This window comes from Lissotriton vulgaris, chromosome 3_1 (genome assembly GCF_964263255.1).
Source record: "Lissotriton vulgaris chromosome 3_1, aLisVul1.2, whole genome shotgun sequence".
In the NCBI taxonomy this organism is placed as follows: domain Eukaryota; kingdom Metazoa; phylum Chordata; class Amphibia; order Caudata; family Salamandridae; genus Lissotriton; species Lissotriton vulgaris.
The window spans coordinates 319,452,329-319,469,244 of record NC_141689.1 but is presented as its reverse complement, the minus strand read 5'-3'; the positions used below and the strand labels follow the sequence as shown (position 1 = coordinate 319,469,244).

The window sequence follows — 16,916 nt, the reverse complement described above, 5'->3', positions numbered from 1 at the left end:
GAAGCCATTTCCGCCACTGTGACGAACATTTGCAATGCCATGTTCACCACCGGCTTATATCCCTCAGTTTGGAAAGAGGCCATCATTAAGCCACTCCTAAAAAAAACCACTCTTGATCCCCTTCTCCCAGCTAGTTATCGACCCATCGCATGCCTCCCGTTCCCAGCAAAGGTATTTGAAAAAACTATGAATATACAACTTTCCAAATTCATAGATAATAACAACTTACTGGACGAAACCCAATTTGGGTTTAGACAGGGACATGGAACCAAAACTGCTTTAATAAAAGCGGCAGACGAAATAAGGATGACATTGGACAAAGGAGGAGCGGCAGTATTAATACTGCTAGATCTCTCTGCAGCCTTTGACACGGTCGATCATGCCACCCTGATCGACCGTGTCTCAGCAATAGGCATTCAGAACAAGGCCAAAGAACTCCTCGCCTCCTTCTTAGCTAACCGCTCACAGACAGTAAAAATGGGCCCTTTCACCTCCCATACCTTCACCCTTCCTTGCGGAGTACCACAGGGCTCCTCGCTAAGTCCGACACTGTTTAACATTTATGTTTGGGACTTAGCGAGGGTGATAAAGTCCTACGGCATCGCCCTCACGACCTACGCCGACGACACCCAATTGGTGCTATCCGTACACAACGACGGAGCGACAGTTGCTACAAACTTTCAAAACGGAATGCTGGCAATCAGTTCCTGGATGTCATCAAACTGTCTCAAATTAAACTCTGACAAGACAGAGGTGATGACATTCGGGAAACTGGAACCTACTTGGTCCCCTCAATGGTGGCCAACTGAGATGGGATCTCCACCAGAACCCGTCACCAAGGTTCGTAACCTTGGATTTACGTTTGACAATAAAATGACCTTCCATCATCATGTCAACTCCGTGGTCTCCTCATCCTTCTTCACCCTGAAAAAAATCAAAAAACATTTGCCCTACCTTCACACTTCAGCCGGCAAAACCCTAATCAGCACTTTGGTTTTCGCCAAAACAGATTATTGTAACGCCCTCCTTCTGAACGCCCAGGAAAAAGTCCTTAACAGGCTACAGCTAGTTCAGAATGCCTCAGCCAGAATCCTACTGGGCATTCCTAAGTTCACTTCCATCTCCCGTATATCCAACAACTGCACTGGCTCCCAGTCAGGAGCCGCACAAAGTTTGAGGCATTGTGCATTGCCTATAAAGCCATTAACAACTTAGGCCCACAGTTTCTCAAAGACGCCCTCTGCCCGCTTGAAAATTCAAGAACGCTCCGCTCCTCCTCAGCTCATCTGCTCAAAGTTCAACGAACAAAAAAGGCCAACTGGGGTGACAGATGCTTCACGATTTCCACAGCCAAACTTTGGAACGCACTTCCCCTTTACATCAAAACGGCCCCAACGCTCATCAGCTTTAGGAAGAAATTAAAAACCTGTTTTTTCTCACATTAAATTTCTGCCATAGCTAATGTTCTTAATACTGAGCGCCGAGACACCCCCGGGTAGTTGTGCGCTATAAAAATTGCAAAAAACATAAACATAAACATAAACAATCCCTCAGAGACCTTCGTTCTGCAGGTCTGCAATATGAAGGTGGAGGGAAATTAAGGTGCAGCCAAGCTTAAGCAAATATTCATGGCCAGTGTTGAAATTAGTTTATCTATATGCGTTATTTATGCAAAAGCAGCGTCAGAATGCTGAGACCCTCACAAAATAATGTATTTTATTAGAGATATAAATAATGTATAATGCTAGTTTATCCAAAGAAATTTCTAAAGTACATTGGTCAAACGCAATGCATATAAACCTGAATAGTTTCAAAATACCTAAACGAAAAATGTAATAGTTCTAAAAGTTGGTAGCACAGCACTAGTCAACCTCTAAGATTGTGCTCCATTATCTGCATACATTGTGATGGAGGAAGAAAGGGACTGAAGGAGCTGGACAAGGAAAGGGTGCCATTGTTCTGCAAAAGTAATCAAGGCACTGTGCTAATATGCACTTTACAGAGAGTGTGGTATGTTTTCTACAGCATAGTTTAGTTTTAAAACTTGGGAGTGTTTCAGCCAGGTTAATTACTTCTGACATTCATCTAAGATGGGTCCATGGAATCTTCAGCTCAGAAGGTGTTGTGATGTACAGCAGCGGTCATCCATTTTATACCTGTTCTCCAATGCATAAATATTCTTATTGGCACAGCTTCTTAATTTAATTTGATTTGATTTGACTTAGTTTGACAGAGCGTGACAAATGACCAAAGGCGTCAAGGTGCTGTGGTCACAGAGGTCCGATTCAGCCCTGAAGCGGCTTAGACACAGTACAAGAATGCTAAGGGGTCTCCCTATAAAGTAAATAGTCAGGTGTTTAGGGTCTTTCTAAAAAGCAAATGCACTTTGATCGAGGTCAGAGAATGGGGACGTGAGTTCCACAGTCTAGCTGCCGCAACTGGGAAAGCTCTTCCACCCCATCTCGTCTTTCGGACTCTGGGCAAAATGACCAAATTAAAGATGAGCTGAGCAAAGATTTCTGCCTAGAATGTACTGATGGAACATCTTCCTGATCCCAACTGGGATTGTGTACCATACAGAGAGCCTTAAACGTGATGCATTTTTTAATTGGAAGTCCTTGTAGCACGCATAGCCCCGTAGAGACCAACTGACCTTTGGGGATGTCAAGGATAGCTCTGGCTAATTCATTCTGTGCTACCTGCAATTTTGCCAGGGTGCTGTTATTAGTGTCCGGATGGAGTGTGTTACAATCAATCGGGGATTTGTGAAGAATCAACAAATCTCTTCTCCTCAAACTCCAGACTATCCAGAACGTCGCACCTAGACTTGTCATCAGCATCCACGACAACACCACATCACCAAACACCTACAAGAACTCCACTGGCTCCCTTTTGAAAAAAGTGACCTTCAAGCTCCTCATCCACGCCTACAAATCCTTCCACAACATCAATGAAAGAATCTCCTTCTACGCGCCCAAGATGTTGCCCTGGCATAAATCTCTCGCATCTGGAGAGCCAGAGCGGGTGTTAGCTTTTACATGAGCTGACCGCGGCGGTGGGACCGCTAGCTTCAAGTCGGGGAAAACAAAGTATTTGGGGTGGGTACTGACCCCTTTCTTGTTGTTTCGGTCAGAGTTCGATGTGGATCCCTTCTTCAGGTACCCCCTTCACAGCAGCATCTTCACCTCAATTTTTACGACCCTGTTTGTGGTGATTTCTTTGTACCAAAAACCCATTGCCTGTACTGCCCACATAGAGGCTCAACTCTGGCAGTGGGTAGGGTGGTATTTTTCCACATGTATCATGCATATGTGTGCATCCGAAACATATGCTGTCAAAATGCTCACAAAGGCATCGATATATATAGAAAAGTAATCACCACCCCTGCAAAATCTCCGTGGGCACAGTGGAAACTCATAATATGGCAGTCAGAAGACCTCAGGCACTGGGGTCTCCTGGTGGCCTCGGTGTTCGGGCGCTCAGACTGCCAAAGGGCGGTCAGAATGGCAAACTCATCATAAGGCCCTAAATGCTCATCCAAAACCTGCATTCTGCAATCGCAATATTTTTTCCCAGCAAGCTTTCAGATGGAATAAACATCGAGGGAGATTTCTGGGCGTCCAGGTATTCAAATGTGAAACTCTCTATACCCAAGTCACAAGGAATCAACCAATCTACAAATCTTTCAGGGAGTGCTTTCAACTGAACAGGTATTGCATGCATTCAACTAAGCACAACATATTTGAGGGTAGAGATTCAAGAATTCTAAACTGAGCCCTTTCTTCGAAGATTGGACCCTAATTTACCTTTTCTGTAATTTGCTTAGCTCTCTGCAGCAGTTAGAAGTAGACATGTAGTACTCTTTGAAAGCTCTTTTTTGCAGAAGGGTTTTGAAGAGAACATTTCAACCAAATGACAAAGTGGATATATTTCACATGCTTAATGTTGGTGTCTCACTCATTAATAGTTTTTAAAAAAACAAATCAGAGAAATTGTTTTGGCTTACATTGATTTGGAGGCAATTTTAGGGAGGAGACAGCAAAAATAAAGCTGTGTGTGGTTTCAAAAATTGTGAGTCATCCTGCTGAGACAGGTGTGTTGCCACGTATGGCATGGGCAGAAATGGAAGTGCATGCAAATATTCTTCAAGAGTATAAACACCTTGGCAATGGGGCATACATGCATAGGAGTGCAATCTAGCACTGTAAGTGGGATAAAAAAGTTTGAGAGAGTACTCTAAAAAAGGCATGGGCAAAGAAGTTTAACTAGGAATATTTCATTAGAGGCTCTGCCATAGTAATACGAAACACCCTGCGTATATGATTATAATACCTTCATCCCAATTATTTTAAGGGAGAAAAATGCAAGTATTCCCAAGGCTGGGCTGACATTCCCCCCACAATCCAAATAAAATAAAAGTGGAGAGCCACAGGCAATGGTCAAGGGGTCTAAAAAGTTTGGGAACCACTGTTGTACAGTGTTGAAGGACTGGAGGATCATATTCATCCTTAAATCCTACAGCATAGGACTAGTAAAAGAGATAATATTTTCATAAGGTGTTGTCTTATCAGGCAATTCAACTACTGTCACATGATATTTTAACAAATGGAATCTGACCATAAAAGTTATCCTTCCTTTGTGTATTTCATTATCTGAAATCATTACGCATAGTACATCAACATTAAATTATATTTTTTTGAATAGTAAAAAGATAAATTACATTTTTTACAATATCATCTAACTTGCCCACTGTATCTATATTTCACTAAGGCCACCACCGGTCTCATATTGAGACTTTTGATCCTAAACTCTAATCTTATCCTTACTGAGTTAAAACCGTAATAGGCCGTAGTGTATAAATCCTGTAGAATTACATTTGCAGGTTCTAGGCACCAGATGCTATATTACAGAAAGTGCTCAGGGGCTCAATTGGTGTTCACTTGTTATCTGTGCCCTGGGACACTTGGTAATACACAAGGGCCTACAGATACTTGCATGACCCCTTTTGCAATGCAGATTGAGCCGGCACGTAATGTGCACTGGGAAAATCCTAAAAAGCATGTCCTCCTTTGCAAATTAGGGAATCCTTGTATTTGTGCCTGCCTCCTTGATTCACCTGAAACAGGCTTTTGTATGGTTTTAATATATGATCAATATCCAAGCATGAAATGGACATCTTTCCATACACATTGAAATAAAAAACTGCCATCTGGGAAGGAAAGCAGAACCTGATAGCAACCTCTGGTGCTATCAGGGTGACTGATCGAGAAGCATGTTAAAATGGGTTTCAGCCTAGCTGAAAATCATTGCATTGCAGAAACCTATCTGGGGCAAGTGGGAAAGACGCAGTTATACTGATAAAATGCAATTGTAGATAGTAAAATATCATCAATTTTCATGTGCAAGTCATTTGTTGATCTAATTTATACGCTGACTGTGTTGCTGTACTGCGCAACAATCATCTTCAGTCTTGTGTCCTGTGACACTGTCACCTGATGTTGAGAATCTTGTGTCTTTAACACTCCACTTAGGAGGGCCGGTGAGTATTTTTGTTTAATGTTTTCATGCTCTGAAAACGTAAAGGAATCAATTAGAAGCTTTGGCAAATCCAATAGGAATGGCAATGGTTATCAACTTTTAGCTTTGTCCATGTTCATGTTTGTGAATGATTTTGTAAAATTCTACTAGGTGGCTACTTTTTCTGTATAAGTGTGCACTGTGCAAGAGAAGAAAGTGGTCACTCACAGCGAGGTTAGCCAATAGCTGAAGTAGGTTGAGCCATTGCCTCATCCTGTGTGCTGTGGTGGTTGGAGCAAAAATGTGATTGGCACAACAACAGACCAAATGATGAAGTGAGCTAGCTGAATGAGCCTATTAGTTAGAGCATTATATATTATATAAGCATAAAGAATTTTGTTAAAATCAAAAGGTCTTAGCCCTAAAACGAGCTGTGGCAAAGCGAGTAGGTCTGGCCTTGGTTGCCAGCTTTTTGGCTTTGGCCAATGTTTGTTTGGTAATGTTTTTTGCAAAACCAGTTAGATAGAGAAATTCCATGCCTATTCAATAAAAAACAACCCACTGGCTAAACGAAAACATGTTTTTCTCTTAAAAAGCATACATTGCCATAGCAGTCCCAGGCACTTTGTGTGTTGGTGTGCCCCTTGTGAAACGGCACAATGTTCTCACTCAGTGAGGTTTGTAGAGGCTGCAATGGGCTGACCCATTATTCCTCTACCATTAAAGATTGATAAGCTCGTTCTTTGGCTGTCCATTCTGGTCTATCCGCTTGCCGTATGACCTTCCTCCTTGAATTTTGTTTGGTGAGAGGGATATTTACTGGTATTCTCATTCTATTTCTGTAAACATTAGTAATTTACGCATCATGTCCACTAGGTACATTTGAGGTCTGTCTTCGAGTATGACTTCATTGATTACTAATATGGTGGTTGCTGTAAAATGCTGATATCCAATGTGTTTGCATCAGGACCTGATGAAGGGGGCGTGGCTTGGATGCCGAGGAGGTAGGCAGCGTGAGCCCGGAGCTCCGTGCCCGATCCCAGATATCATCCTGATAATCCACGTGAATTCCAGCGAAAATTGGAAAATCCACTGGCTGAAGGTGCCACGGAAGCAACGGCGTTCAGAGTGGGTGACCTACGGTTGCTTATCGTCCTGAAAATCGAACTTTAGCAAGTGCCTCGGGTACAATAGACTTCAATCTAAGATGGCGCCCTGAGGCCTGGACTCGTGACGCAGAGTGTGGAGGTGACTTGTGGCCCGGTACTCCTATGTCCCAGTGCCAGCGGTGATTGCTGGACCGGAGGGCCTCTCTCAACCCTGTGAGGAGGCACGGGTAACCCTTTCCTCGTTTTGGTAGCGATTCAACGGTGGAACGGGGAAACAGGGAAGTTCACCGAGGAAGCCCCAAAATGGCGGCGGCTTTGTGAGGCGATAACCACTCTCCACGCGCGGACCGAGGTTCCGGGACCCCATCATCGACGCTTGCTTCCGAGACTCGGACCGACCCCGCGGGAGAGATCTGGACAGTGCTCAGTGTCCTGCGTGTGTTCTAGATCCCCGGCCCCATTGTTCAGGGAACTCTCCGGAGGCGAGGTCCTGAACGGCTGACGAACTACGCGGAGATTGGTCGGGGCCCCTGGGGCCAGTGATTGTTGTCGCCGAGATGGGGAAACCGAAAGGAAAGGGGGATGGAGCGGCTGACCCAGAAGCGCTGGACGGAGCGGATCATGATCACCCTGCTCACCAACGCATGCAAGACCGCATACTGGAGGCCATCACAACCACAAAAGACACTCTGCAGCAGGACATTGCCCAGGTAGCGACAGGCCTGGGTCTCCTGAAAGCGGAACATGATAAGCTTAAAGACAGGGTCAAGAGCGTGGAGATCTCCCTACAAGAATTGACCCCGGATCACAAAACGCTAAGGGGCCAGATGGCGGATGCCCTGGACAGGCTGAAGGTATTGGAGAGGAGAGCAGAGGACGCCGAAAATAGGAGTAGGCGCACCAACGTTCGTCTGGTGGGCCTTCCGGAAAAAACCGGGGGAGACGATATGGTGGGCTACCTCGACAATTGGCTACGCACTGAAGTAGCGCCAGAGGGACTCTCTCCCTTCTTTTCGCTGGAACGGGCCGACAGAGTTCCGGCCCGACCACCAGCTCCTGGCCTGCCCCCTCGCCCGGTGGTGATTAAGCTGCTTCACTACAAAGACCGGGACTGGTTACTGCAGAGGGGAAGGGAGGCAGGGCCCTTCCAAGTTGACAATAACAGGGTCACCCTGTTCCCGGACTACACTTTTGAGAGCCAGAGACTCAGGGCCAGTTTCCTGTCGCTCAAGCGTGAGCTCCGTGGAGAGGGCATCAAATATTCCCTTCTCTTCCCAGCGAAGCTAAGGGTGGTGGTGGACGACGAATCGCTTTTCTTTACCACCTCGGCAGACGCTTGGGCATGGTGGGACACGTACAAGGCTGGAACGGACGGAGCCAGAGCCAGGGCAGAGGAGGCTCAAAAGAAACAGCCGACCAGGAAATCATAACGTATTCGCAAGAATCGATGGAGAACTGGGAAACCATCAGTGTCGCAGACTGAGGAGGAACGGAAGGCTGCTCTGCAGGCGGTGGTGGATCTCTCAGGTGCGACACGGAGCCAGCCCGGGAAGGGTACAGACTCAGAGGAGCAGGGTACGGGGTCGGAAACAGAACTCTCAGAATTCGGAGGTGCCAAGGGCCCCGTTGTAACGCCTCAAACATCGGGAGAGATCGTCGAGGCCTGAGACACTTGCTTTGGAGAACGGCCTGATGGTCTGACACTGGGGCGCTGTGCCCGTGAGTGCAGCTTCACGTTTTTGTGGGAGTTCGAGAGTTTTCATGGGGGGATTACGTGGCGGGATATGCGGGACTGATCTGGTTTGACGAACTCCTTCGGTATCGGACCGCGCCCTACTGGCCCTTAAGGTCATCGCAGTGGAGACTGCAAATTGTAGTGTTTTCTTTGAGGGAATTCTTAGTTGCAACAGTTTGGATGGGTTCTCTTCCAATTGAGGGGGGTCCTGTCCTGGGGGGTGGGAACCGAGAGTAGTTGGGGAAGCTCAGGTTGGGGCCAGTGGGGTGCGGGGTTCATTTGTTTGGAGAGGGTGGGGGGTTCAGTATTGTGTTGGCATGAGCGCATGGTCGAAGATTGTTATTGTTATGTCTGGGGATGCAGGGGAGTATGGCTAATACGGGGGCTCTAAAATGTGTGACCTGGAATGTGCGGGGTCTACATACCATGGTGCGCAGACACAAGGTCCATGCTTATCTGAAACGTAGGGGAGTGCATATAGCTTTTCTTCAAGAGACGCACCTCACGAAACAGGAAGGAGTGGCGCTGCAGAGAAGGTGGAGGGGGCAGCTGTTTAATACGACATATTCGGCCTTTGCAAGGGGCACCTTGATTTGAATACGGGCTGGGGTTCCCTTTCAGGTCACCAAACAAGTAATAGATCCAGAGGGCATGTTTGTGGCTGTGGAAGGGAGACTTAGGGGCCGAATGGTGTCATTATGCAGTGTGTATGCTCCGAATGTGGATTTGCCCGCCTTCCTGACAGTGCTTTCGGGCAAACTGGCGAGTTACTTGGCGGGTCCAATGGTCATGGGAGGGGATTTTAACTCAGTGGTGGATACCATATTGGATAGGTCTCACCCTCCATTACACTCATCACCGGTACACAGGGTAGCGAAACGGAGATTAGACTGGCAGGAGAGTTGGGACCTGGGAGATGCCTGGAGGACACTGCACCCTATGACGAGGGACTACTCCTTTCATTCTAGTATACACGATCTTCATGTTAGGCTGGATGTGTTTTTGTGCTCCTCTCCCGCGCTTGCAGTGGTAGGAAGCGCGGAGTACTTGGCCCGTACATTGTCCGACCATAACCCTTTGTTATTGTCCCTGAATTGGATGGTAGATGTCTTTTGTGTCCCAACTTGGCGGTTACAACCTGATACCTTGGATGATTTGCTATTTAGGGAGGCCTTGGGGGAGCGAGTGACTCGTTACTTCGAGGAGAACAGTGCTCCACTTCCACCAGGGCGGTGGAGTGGGATGCGTTTAAGGTGGTGGTTCGGGGACACTCTATTGGGACCGTTGCGGGTGCTCATAAGACATTGTTGGATGACCTCGATCGCACGGAGCGACGGCTGAGGGGGATAGAACGAGAACGCCCGAATCATCCCGAGCTTCAGGAGGGAGTTAGCGAAGCCAGAGAAGCGGTGGAGTTGGAGCGGTTGCGTAGTTTCGATCACAAGGTCTATCTGACTAGGGCGCATGCGGAGGGCGATAAGGCGGGGACAATGCTGGACTGGCTTGCCAATCCGCTTCGGCGGGGTACCCCAATCGTGTCCATTCATTGCCACACCCAGACCGGGATCCTGGATAGGTTCAGGGCGTACTATGAGGGCCTGTATGAGAGCGGACCGACGGGCGGGGTGGAGGAACTGGACGCCTTCCTTGAAGGGCTACAGTTACCGCAACTAGAACAATCGGAGGCGGAGGAGTTGGGTCGAGCTATAACGATTGGGGGAAATAGGATGCGCAGTGAAACAGATGGCTAGGAATAAAACCCCGGGGCTCGACGGCCTGCCGATCAAGTTCTACAGTAAATACATGGAGTACTTAGCCCCGCAACTGCAATCGGTCTACAATGAGGCGCAGTCGCGAGGGAGACTGCCGCACTCAATGTGTGAGGCCCTTATGGTCCCCTTGTTGAAACCTGGTAGAGCGAGTGACGCCCTCTCCTCTTATCGCCCACTATCTATGCTCACGACGGACTACAAGATCCTGAGCAAAATCCTGGCTAATAGATTGTTAACCCACATGACAGGCCTGATCCATAGTGATCAGTCTGGTTTGATCCCAACGCGAAACACCACCCACAACATCCGTAGACTGACTAGGCTGCTGGGAGCCTGGTTGCCAGAGGGGGCTACTCCTTTAGTGTTCTCCATAGACATCGAGAAAGCTTTCGATAGCCTAGAGTGGGATTATTTATATGGAGTGATGAGGCGCTTCGGACTAGGGGAGGGCTACATCAGCTGGACCAAATTCCTGTATACTGAGGCCACGGCGAGGGTTGGAGTGGGCTCGCTGATCTTGAGTCCATATCCGGTACGACGCGGTACTAGGCAGGGATGCTCACTTTCCCCCCTTTTGTTCGCGTTGGCGATGGAACCTTTTGCAGCGGAAGGCAGGTCTGGACGCTATTATAAGGGACTGGTCTATAGGGCCAGGCCGCACGCCATCTCTCTGTACGCGGATGACCTGTTGATGTTTTTGGCCGATGCGGAGGAGGAACTGATGGGAGCGAGGCATCTGCTAGAATTGTTCGGGCGGTTATCGGGCCTGAAGGTCAATTGGACTAAATCTTGCCTGTTCCCGTTGAGACGGGGAGAGCCGTGCCCTCTCACCACACAGGAACTTAGAAGGGAGCCTCATTGCCTGCATTATCTGGGGGTTTATGTGTATCATGCACCTGCAGATATGCTGGATGGTAATATCACCCGTTGCCTTAACGCCTTAAAGGGGAGTATGGACTTCTAGGCCACCCTCCCACTCTCCTTGGCGGGTCGTATTGCCTTGCTGAAGATGGTGGCACTCCCTAGGCTATTATATTATTTTAGAACCCTACCGATATGGATACCCGGCTTGGTCTTTCGCCGTCTGAGATCACTGATTATAGCATTTCTATGGGGCACGGGCCGGCGGCGAATAGCGCTGGACACCCTCTTGCGGGCCAGGGATGAGGGAGGCATGGCAGTGCCTGATTTTGAGTGCTATTATCTAGCGGCACAGCTACAAACTTTTACCCAGGAGGTCGCGAGGGTGTATCGAGGCCCAGAACATAGCAGAGATGAGGGCACCCCACGGCATGTGCTTGCTTATATTACTCTTCATCAGAAACTGCTGGTCAGGGACCTGACAGTGGAGGAACAGACGTTTCGGCTCTGCTGGAACCGGGCGCGCAAACGGGCTGGAATCCGTCGAATGTATGCTCCGAAGATTCCGCTGGGCATGGTCACGGCCCTACCTCATGGTGGGGATTGGTCGAGACTGCTGGGATGGGAGGAAGCTGGGGTCCAGATGCTGGGTGACCTTTATGAGGACGGAGCCTTGCTTCCGTTCCAAGAGTTACAGGAGCGTTTTGACCTGCCGAGAGGAGATTATCTTCTGCACGCGGCAGTGACTGGCGCCATGCAAGAACACTGGGGCGACGGTCTGCAGGAACCCGCTACCTCTATGGCGTGCCAATACACGAGGATGGCGGCGGGAACCTTTAAGGCAGTGACCTGTCTGTATTCCCGAATGTTGCGAGAAACCTTGCAGCCGCTCGCTGCCCTGAAAGCTAAGTGGGAACTGGACCTCCAAATGGAGATTCCTGAGGCCACTTGGGGCCAACTGCTGCTGAGGGCGCGGAAGAGCACGAGGAACGCCAGATTCCAACTCATACATTTCTATATTATTCATAGGGCGTACCTTATACCAGGGAAACTGAAGCAGTACTCTGGAGGGGAACAGGCGGCCTGCCCTAGATGCAGAGCACTGGAGGCGGACTTGGGACATATGCTCTGGGACTACCCTACACTGGGGGAGTATTGGCAGGAGGTTGGGAACGCTCTGAACAACGCCACGGATAGAGAGATACAATACACCAAAGCAGTGGGAGTGCTACACTGGTTTCCACACACGCCGAAAAATAAGACGACCAGCAGGTTTATAGATATGGGATTGATACTGGCGAAGAGGGAAATAACCAGGAATTGGAAGTCAAAAGTGGGGCCCACGTACAAACGTTGGTATAGTGAGTGTTTGAAGTGGGCGGCATGTAAAAGTACTCTGCGATATCAGATGGCTAGGAGGACCGCAGTTGAGAAAGCTTTGGAGAGGGCAACAGCGTGGGAGATGATAGTGCAGGCACTTCGGGATGGTACTGGGGAGGAGGAAGGAGAAGACACGGACTCTGATATGGTTGACCCCACTAACGCACCAGGAGCGCACCTTTAGCGAATGTTTAATTCCTCCTTGCACACACCAGACTTTATTTTTCTCTAAGATTCCACTACAGCGCTGCCACGGGGGAGAGGGGGTGTTGGGGAGTTCGGGGGGATGGTTGATAGGGGGAGGGGGAGGGGCGAAAACTTAAAAGCGGTCCGCATCCTCCTGTGCTTTCGGGAAACGGACATTGGGAGAAGAAGCAGGAGATGGACATATTATCGACGCAGCTCGGCTTTCTAGTTGGAGGCACGGGAAGCATGATCATGGTAGTGGTCTAAATGAGTGCCATCGCGCTGTATTGATTTATTATCCATTGTTGTAATGTCTATGCAAAATTTTTGGTACTGCAATAAAAGCGATGTTACAAAAAAAAAAAATCAGGACCTGATGAAAAAATGTCCATAAATATGAAACAGATTGCTCAGTATATTGTGGAATATAAGGCTGTGGCGATCAAGAGAGGTTTATTGTGTTTCTGCTTTCTTGACGCAGGTAACTGTCAAGCAAATGACAAGTATATCGACCAGTTGAAGGAGACCTTAAATACATGTGTGCCTAAAAGGATAGCTGGATTTATTGCTGAGCCAATTCAGGTGAGCGACTTTACATGCAAAATAATAGCACAAGTGACTGATGCATTGACTTATTAAAATATGAAATTTAAAGCTGATAAAATGATTATGAATCCAATCTTCTTATGCGGTATTACACACAGTTGTGGGCAAAACCAGCTGTTAATTATCTGCACCCACAATTATTGATGCATGACGTAGGCGAGGACTTGTAAATTATTGCAGTAATATGGCAATTAGCACTCTAGCATCCTTAGAAGGAAGAGCAGTGGGAACATGAGTTAAATCTCACCTGGAGTAAAGACATGGATGAATCCAGCACTTCCTGTCCGACTGTCAAAAGCAGCTCCTCAAAACTGCACCGCACACCTCCCACTCTGCACGGCTGCACACCTACTTTTTTTTATATATATATTTAAAAAATCATTTTTAATAGCATTTTAAATCAACTAAAAAGGTTGCAGTACAGTGGAGTTGACAGGCAAAGTGTAAGGCAAAAGCAATATACAGGTTGATTAGAGGGACTAGTAACATCATGTCTAGCATATCATGAAGTAAAGGTGGGGCTAGCGATGGCCAGATCGTGGACCAGCACCTTTTACACCAATGGAGCCATGGCTCTACATTCCTCCCATTGATCCAACACCAAACCCCTATACAAGCAGAAGCATTGGGTCAGTCACACTCCAAAACCCAAGAGCACTCAAGGAGGTTCCCCCAAACCTGGGACAGTTGCAAGCAGTGTGGAAGCTGGTGAAGGGGCCACTTGAGCTGGGCTCATTCACAACCATATGACCTCCATGATCCAATCAGGGACAGGCAACAATATGCATCCTATGCAGGTAGGATTGTCAATTCTGTACTCCCCTGGCCTCCTCTTTATGAATTGCTTCGCTCCAGCAATCCACCCATTTTACCAGCTCCAACCTCCATCTATTCGCATCCAGACCACAAGATGATTTCCAGCTCATAGTTGTCTGCACGCAAGAATCAAGGCCAGATCTATAAATCTGTACATAACTGTCTGAGCCTCAGCACGCTCCTGCAAACCAAAGAGGCACAGCTGGGGGCTAAGCACAAAGTCCTGATTGCTGGCTCTATTAACCACATGTAGGACCGTGGTTCAATATGGTAGTAAAAGTGGGCAGGACCACACCAAATGGGAAAAACCTGCATCTCCTGCATAACATCAACGATGATCCGACACTGCAGCTGGGAACACAGTGTTTATGTGCCGGGGGTAGGGTAAGCCTGGTGCAAATAGTAAAACCAGATAAGTTTGAATCAGGTATTCCAGGACCATCCTGCAAGTTGAATCAGTCAAAGGAGTGCCCAAGCCTTCCTCCTATCACAAACAGACACGCATCAAGCCTGGCTACACCCCCTTCTGGAGAGCCATATAGAGCAGTGTAATGAGAGAAAAATGGCATAAGTATCCATGTTCAAGTGGTTCTGCAACTCTGCAACCCCACGTATGCTGTGAGTCTGGGCTACATGTGGCAAAACATGCCCAACAAGGAGGTCATAGGTCTCTCGAAATTACGAGAAGGGACACAGTTTGCCCCCAACAAACAAATTGCCCAGTGCAGCGACCTCGGCCAGGCCACCATCCACATGTGAAGCCCCAAGCATCCCCACAGTTGCTCTGAGCGCTGGGCAACCAGGAATGGAAGCTCACACATATACAGTATCTTGGTATTTGTCCTCCGAAGAGCCCAGACCCAAACAAAGCATGCCATTCAATCAATACATTCAAATTCTGCACCCTAGAAGCAGGGGCCGGCCTAATCAACATTAATTAACAACTCTTTGTTGGAAGAACTACCCTCAAACCGACCCATGCCATTCCACAGATATGGCCTCTTGTGGGCCACTCACTATAGTTGTGCAACTAACTAATGCAGGTTGGGATTGGGTGCCAGCAGGCCACTCTCCGTCACCGGTAGGTGCAATTTCCAAAGAGCCACAAGTCATCACAAAGTGCCCCAGTACAACAGTAGTATTCCATCAAGATCTTGAAAGAACTTCCGAGGCAATTCTAATGGTAGTGCCACAAGCAAGTAAAGGGGCGGGTCAGTACAACCATTTTTGTGCCAGCCACCCGGCAACTCAATGACAGTGGTAGCGTGGTCCAGAAGGCCACCAAACACCTCAGAGTGGCTAGTCCACTTCCGTAGTTTCCTTCATACAGCAAGTCCTGTGAACGATAAATGGCTACCCCCCAAATATCAAATAGTGTGTAATTCCCACTGCAGTGTCAGCTGGGGGAACAGATCCATACCCCACTGGAGGGGATAGACACACGGCTCGTCCCAGTTGACCTCTAAGCGAGAATAACGGCTGAAGTCTGACAATGCTGTCACAACTCCCCTGAGATCAGTGCCATCCCCTCTCAAGTACAGCAGCATATTATCTGCATATAAAATATATACATACACACACACACACACACACACACACACACACACATACATACACACACACAGTCGGATATAAGGGGCAGACCCCGGTAGTGTAGGCCCAAGCAGGCTGTTCGCGGAAAGGGATACATGGCCAGGGTAAATACCAACAGGGAAAAGGGTCATCCCTGCTGGTTGCCCTGCTGCAGCATGAGAGGCTCCGGGATCATGGAGCCAGTACGGATATTCGCTAACAGACTAGTGTAGAGAAGATTCGTCCTCTTGTCAAAGGGTAAGCCGAGGCCCATGCCAAACAAAGTGGCATATAGAAACTCCCATTGGAGCGAATCAAATGCTTTCCTAATAACCACAGTAATGACCAGTGCATTCGCTGGCAACCGCTCTCACTGGTCCAAGGCCAGGAACAATTGATGGATATTGGGCATGGTGCTACAACTGGGGATAAAGCCAATCTGGTCAGAGTAAACCAGGGAGCACATATGGGGAAGCAAACGGGTTTCCAATACCCTGCTCAAAATCTTGAAGTTTGTATTGAGCATTGAGAGGGGGCAATATAGGATTCAAGGAAGAGGTGTCTTTATCTTTTTTCGGAAGAGATACAACAGCGGCTTCACGTAGTGAGGATGGAACTATACCCCGCTGTCGGAAGTCATTAAAGAGGGCCACAAGTTTAGGGACAAGGTCCAAGGCATATGTATCATCGAATTCTATCAATAAACCATCCAGCCCAGGCTCCTTTCCCGAGCATGTTTGATCATGCCCGTACTTGCTGCTCAGTTATGTCTGCACTCGGCTGATCTTCCACTGCAGATTCTAGGGTCACCGGGGGAGGAGTCTGCAATGTAATTCAGCTCACTACCCCTACTGCCTGCTGAGTAAAAATCCTTATAGTATCAGACAAACACTGTATTCATTTCCTGCATAAAGGCATCCTGTCCCAAGGCATCACTCACCAGGAGAATGGTGTGCACGACGCTCACCTTGCAATAGCCATGAGAGCATTCTGCCTGATTTATCTCCCTGGCTACATAAGCTCTACAATCTAAGTACGGCAGGCGTTTGACCAGGTCAAACAATTTCTCTCTTTGCTCCAGCATGTGTCTCCTTCCGTCTGGAGTCTCCTTCAACCCACGGGAAAACCATCAAGCACTGCTTCCTGTTGCTGAATATCAGAGTGCAACTGGGACCGTACATCCACTTTTTCACACCCTTCATTGCTTCCCACTCCACCCCCACTGATAATGCCAAGCCTGCAATATCCAGCCAGTATCACACAATATGCTCACCCAATGGTACCCGAAAACCCTGATCTTCAAGCATTGCTGGGTCCAAATGCCAAATAGAGATACCAGATCGAGGCTAGGACCACTGGAAG

The 16,916-nt window shown here is 48.0% G+C and overlaps 1 protein-coding gene across 1 annotated transcript in view; it reads left to right on the top strand.

Annotated features, from left to right (window-relative positions):
* Window positions 1–16,916, top strand: part of AGXT2 (alanine--glyoxylate aminotransferase 2) — a 389,079-nt gene that overhangs the window by 158,549 nt on the left and 213,614 nt on the right. Inside the window, exon 8 of the mRNA XM_086960517.1 lies at window positions 13,042–13,142. Coding sequence (XP_086816643.1) covers window positions 13,042–13,142 — 101 coding nt within the window. The remainder of the gene's footprint in view (window positions 1–13,041; window positions 13,143–16,916) is intronic.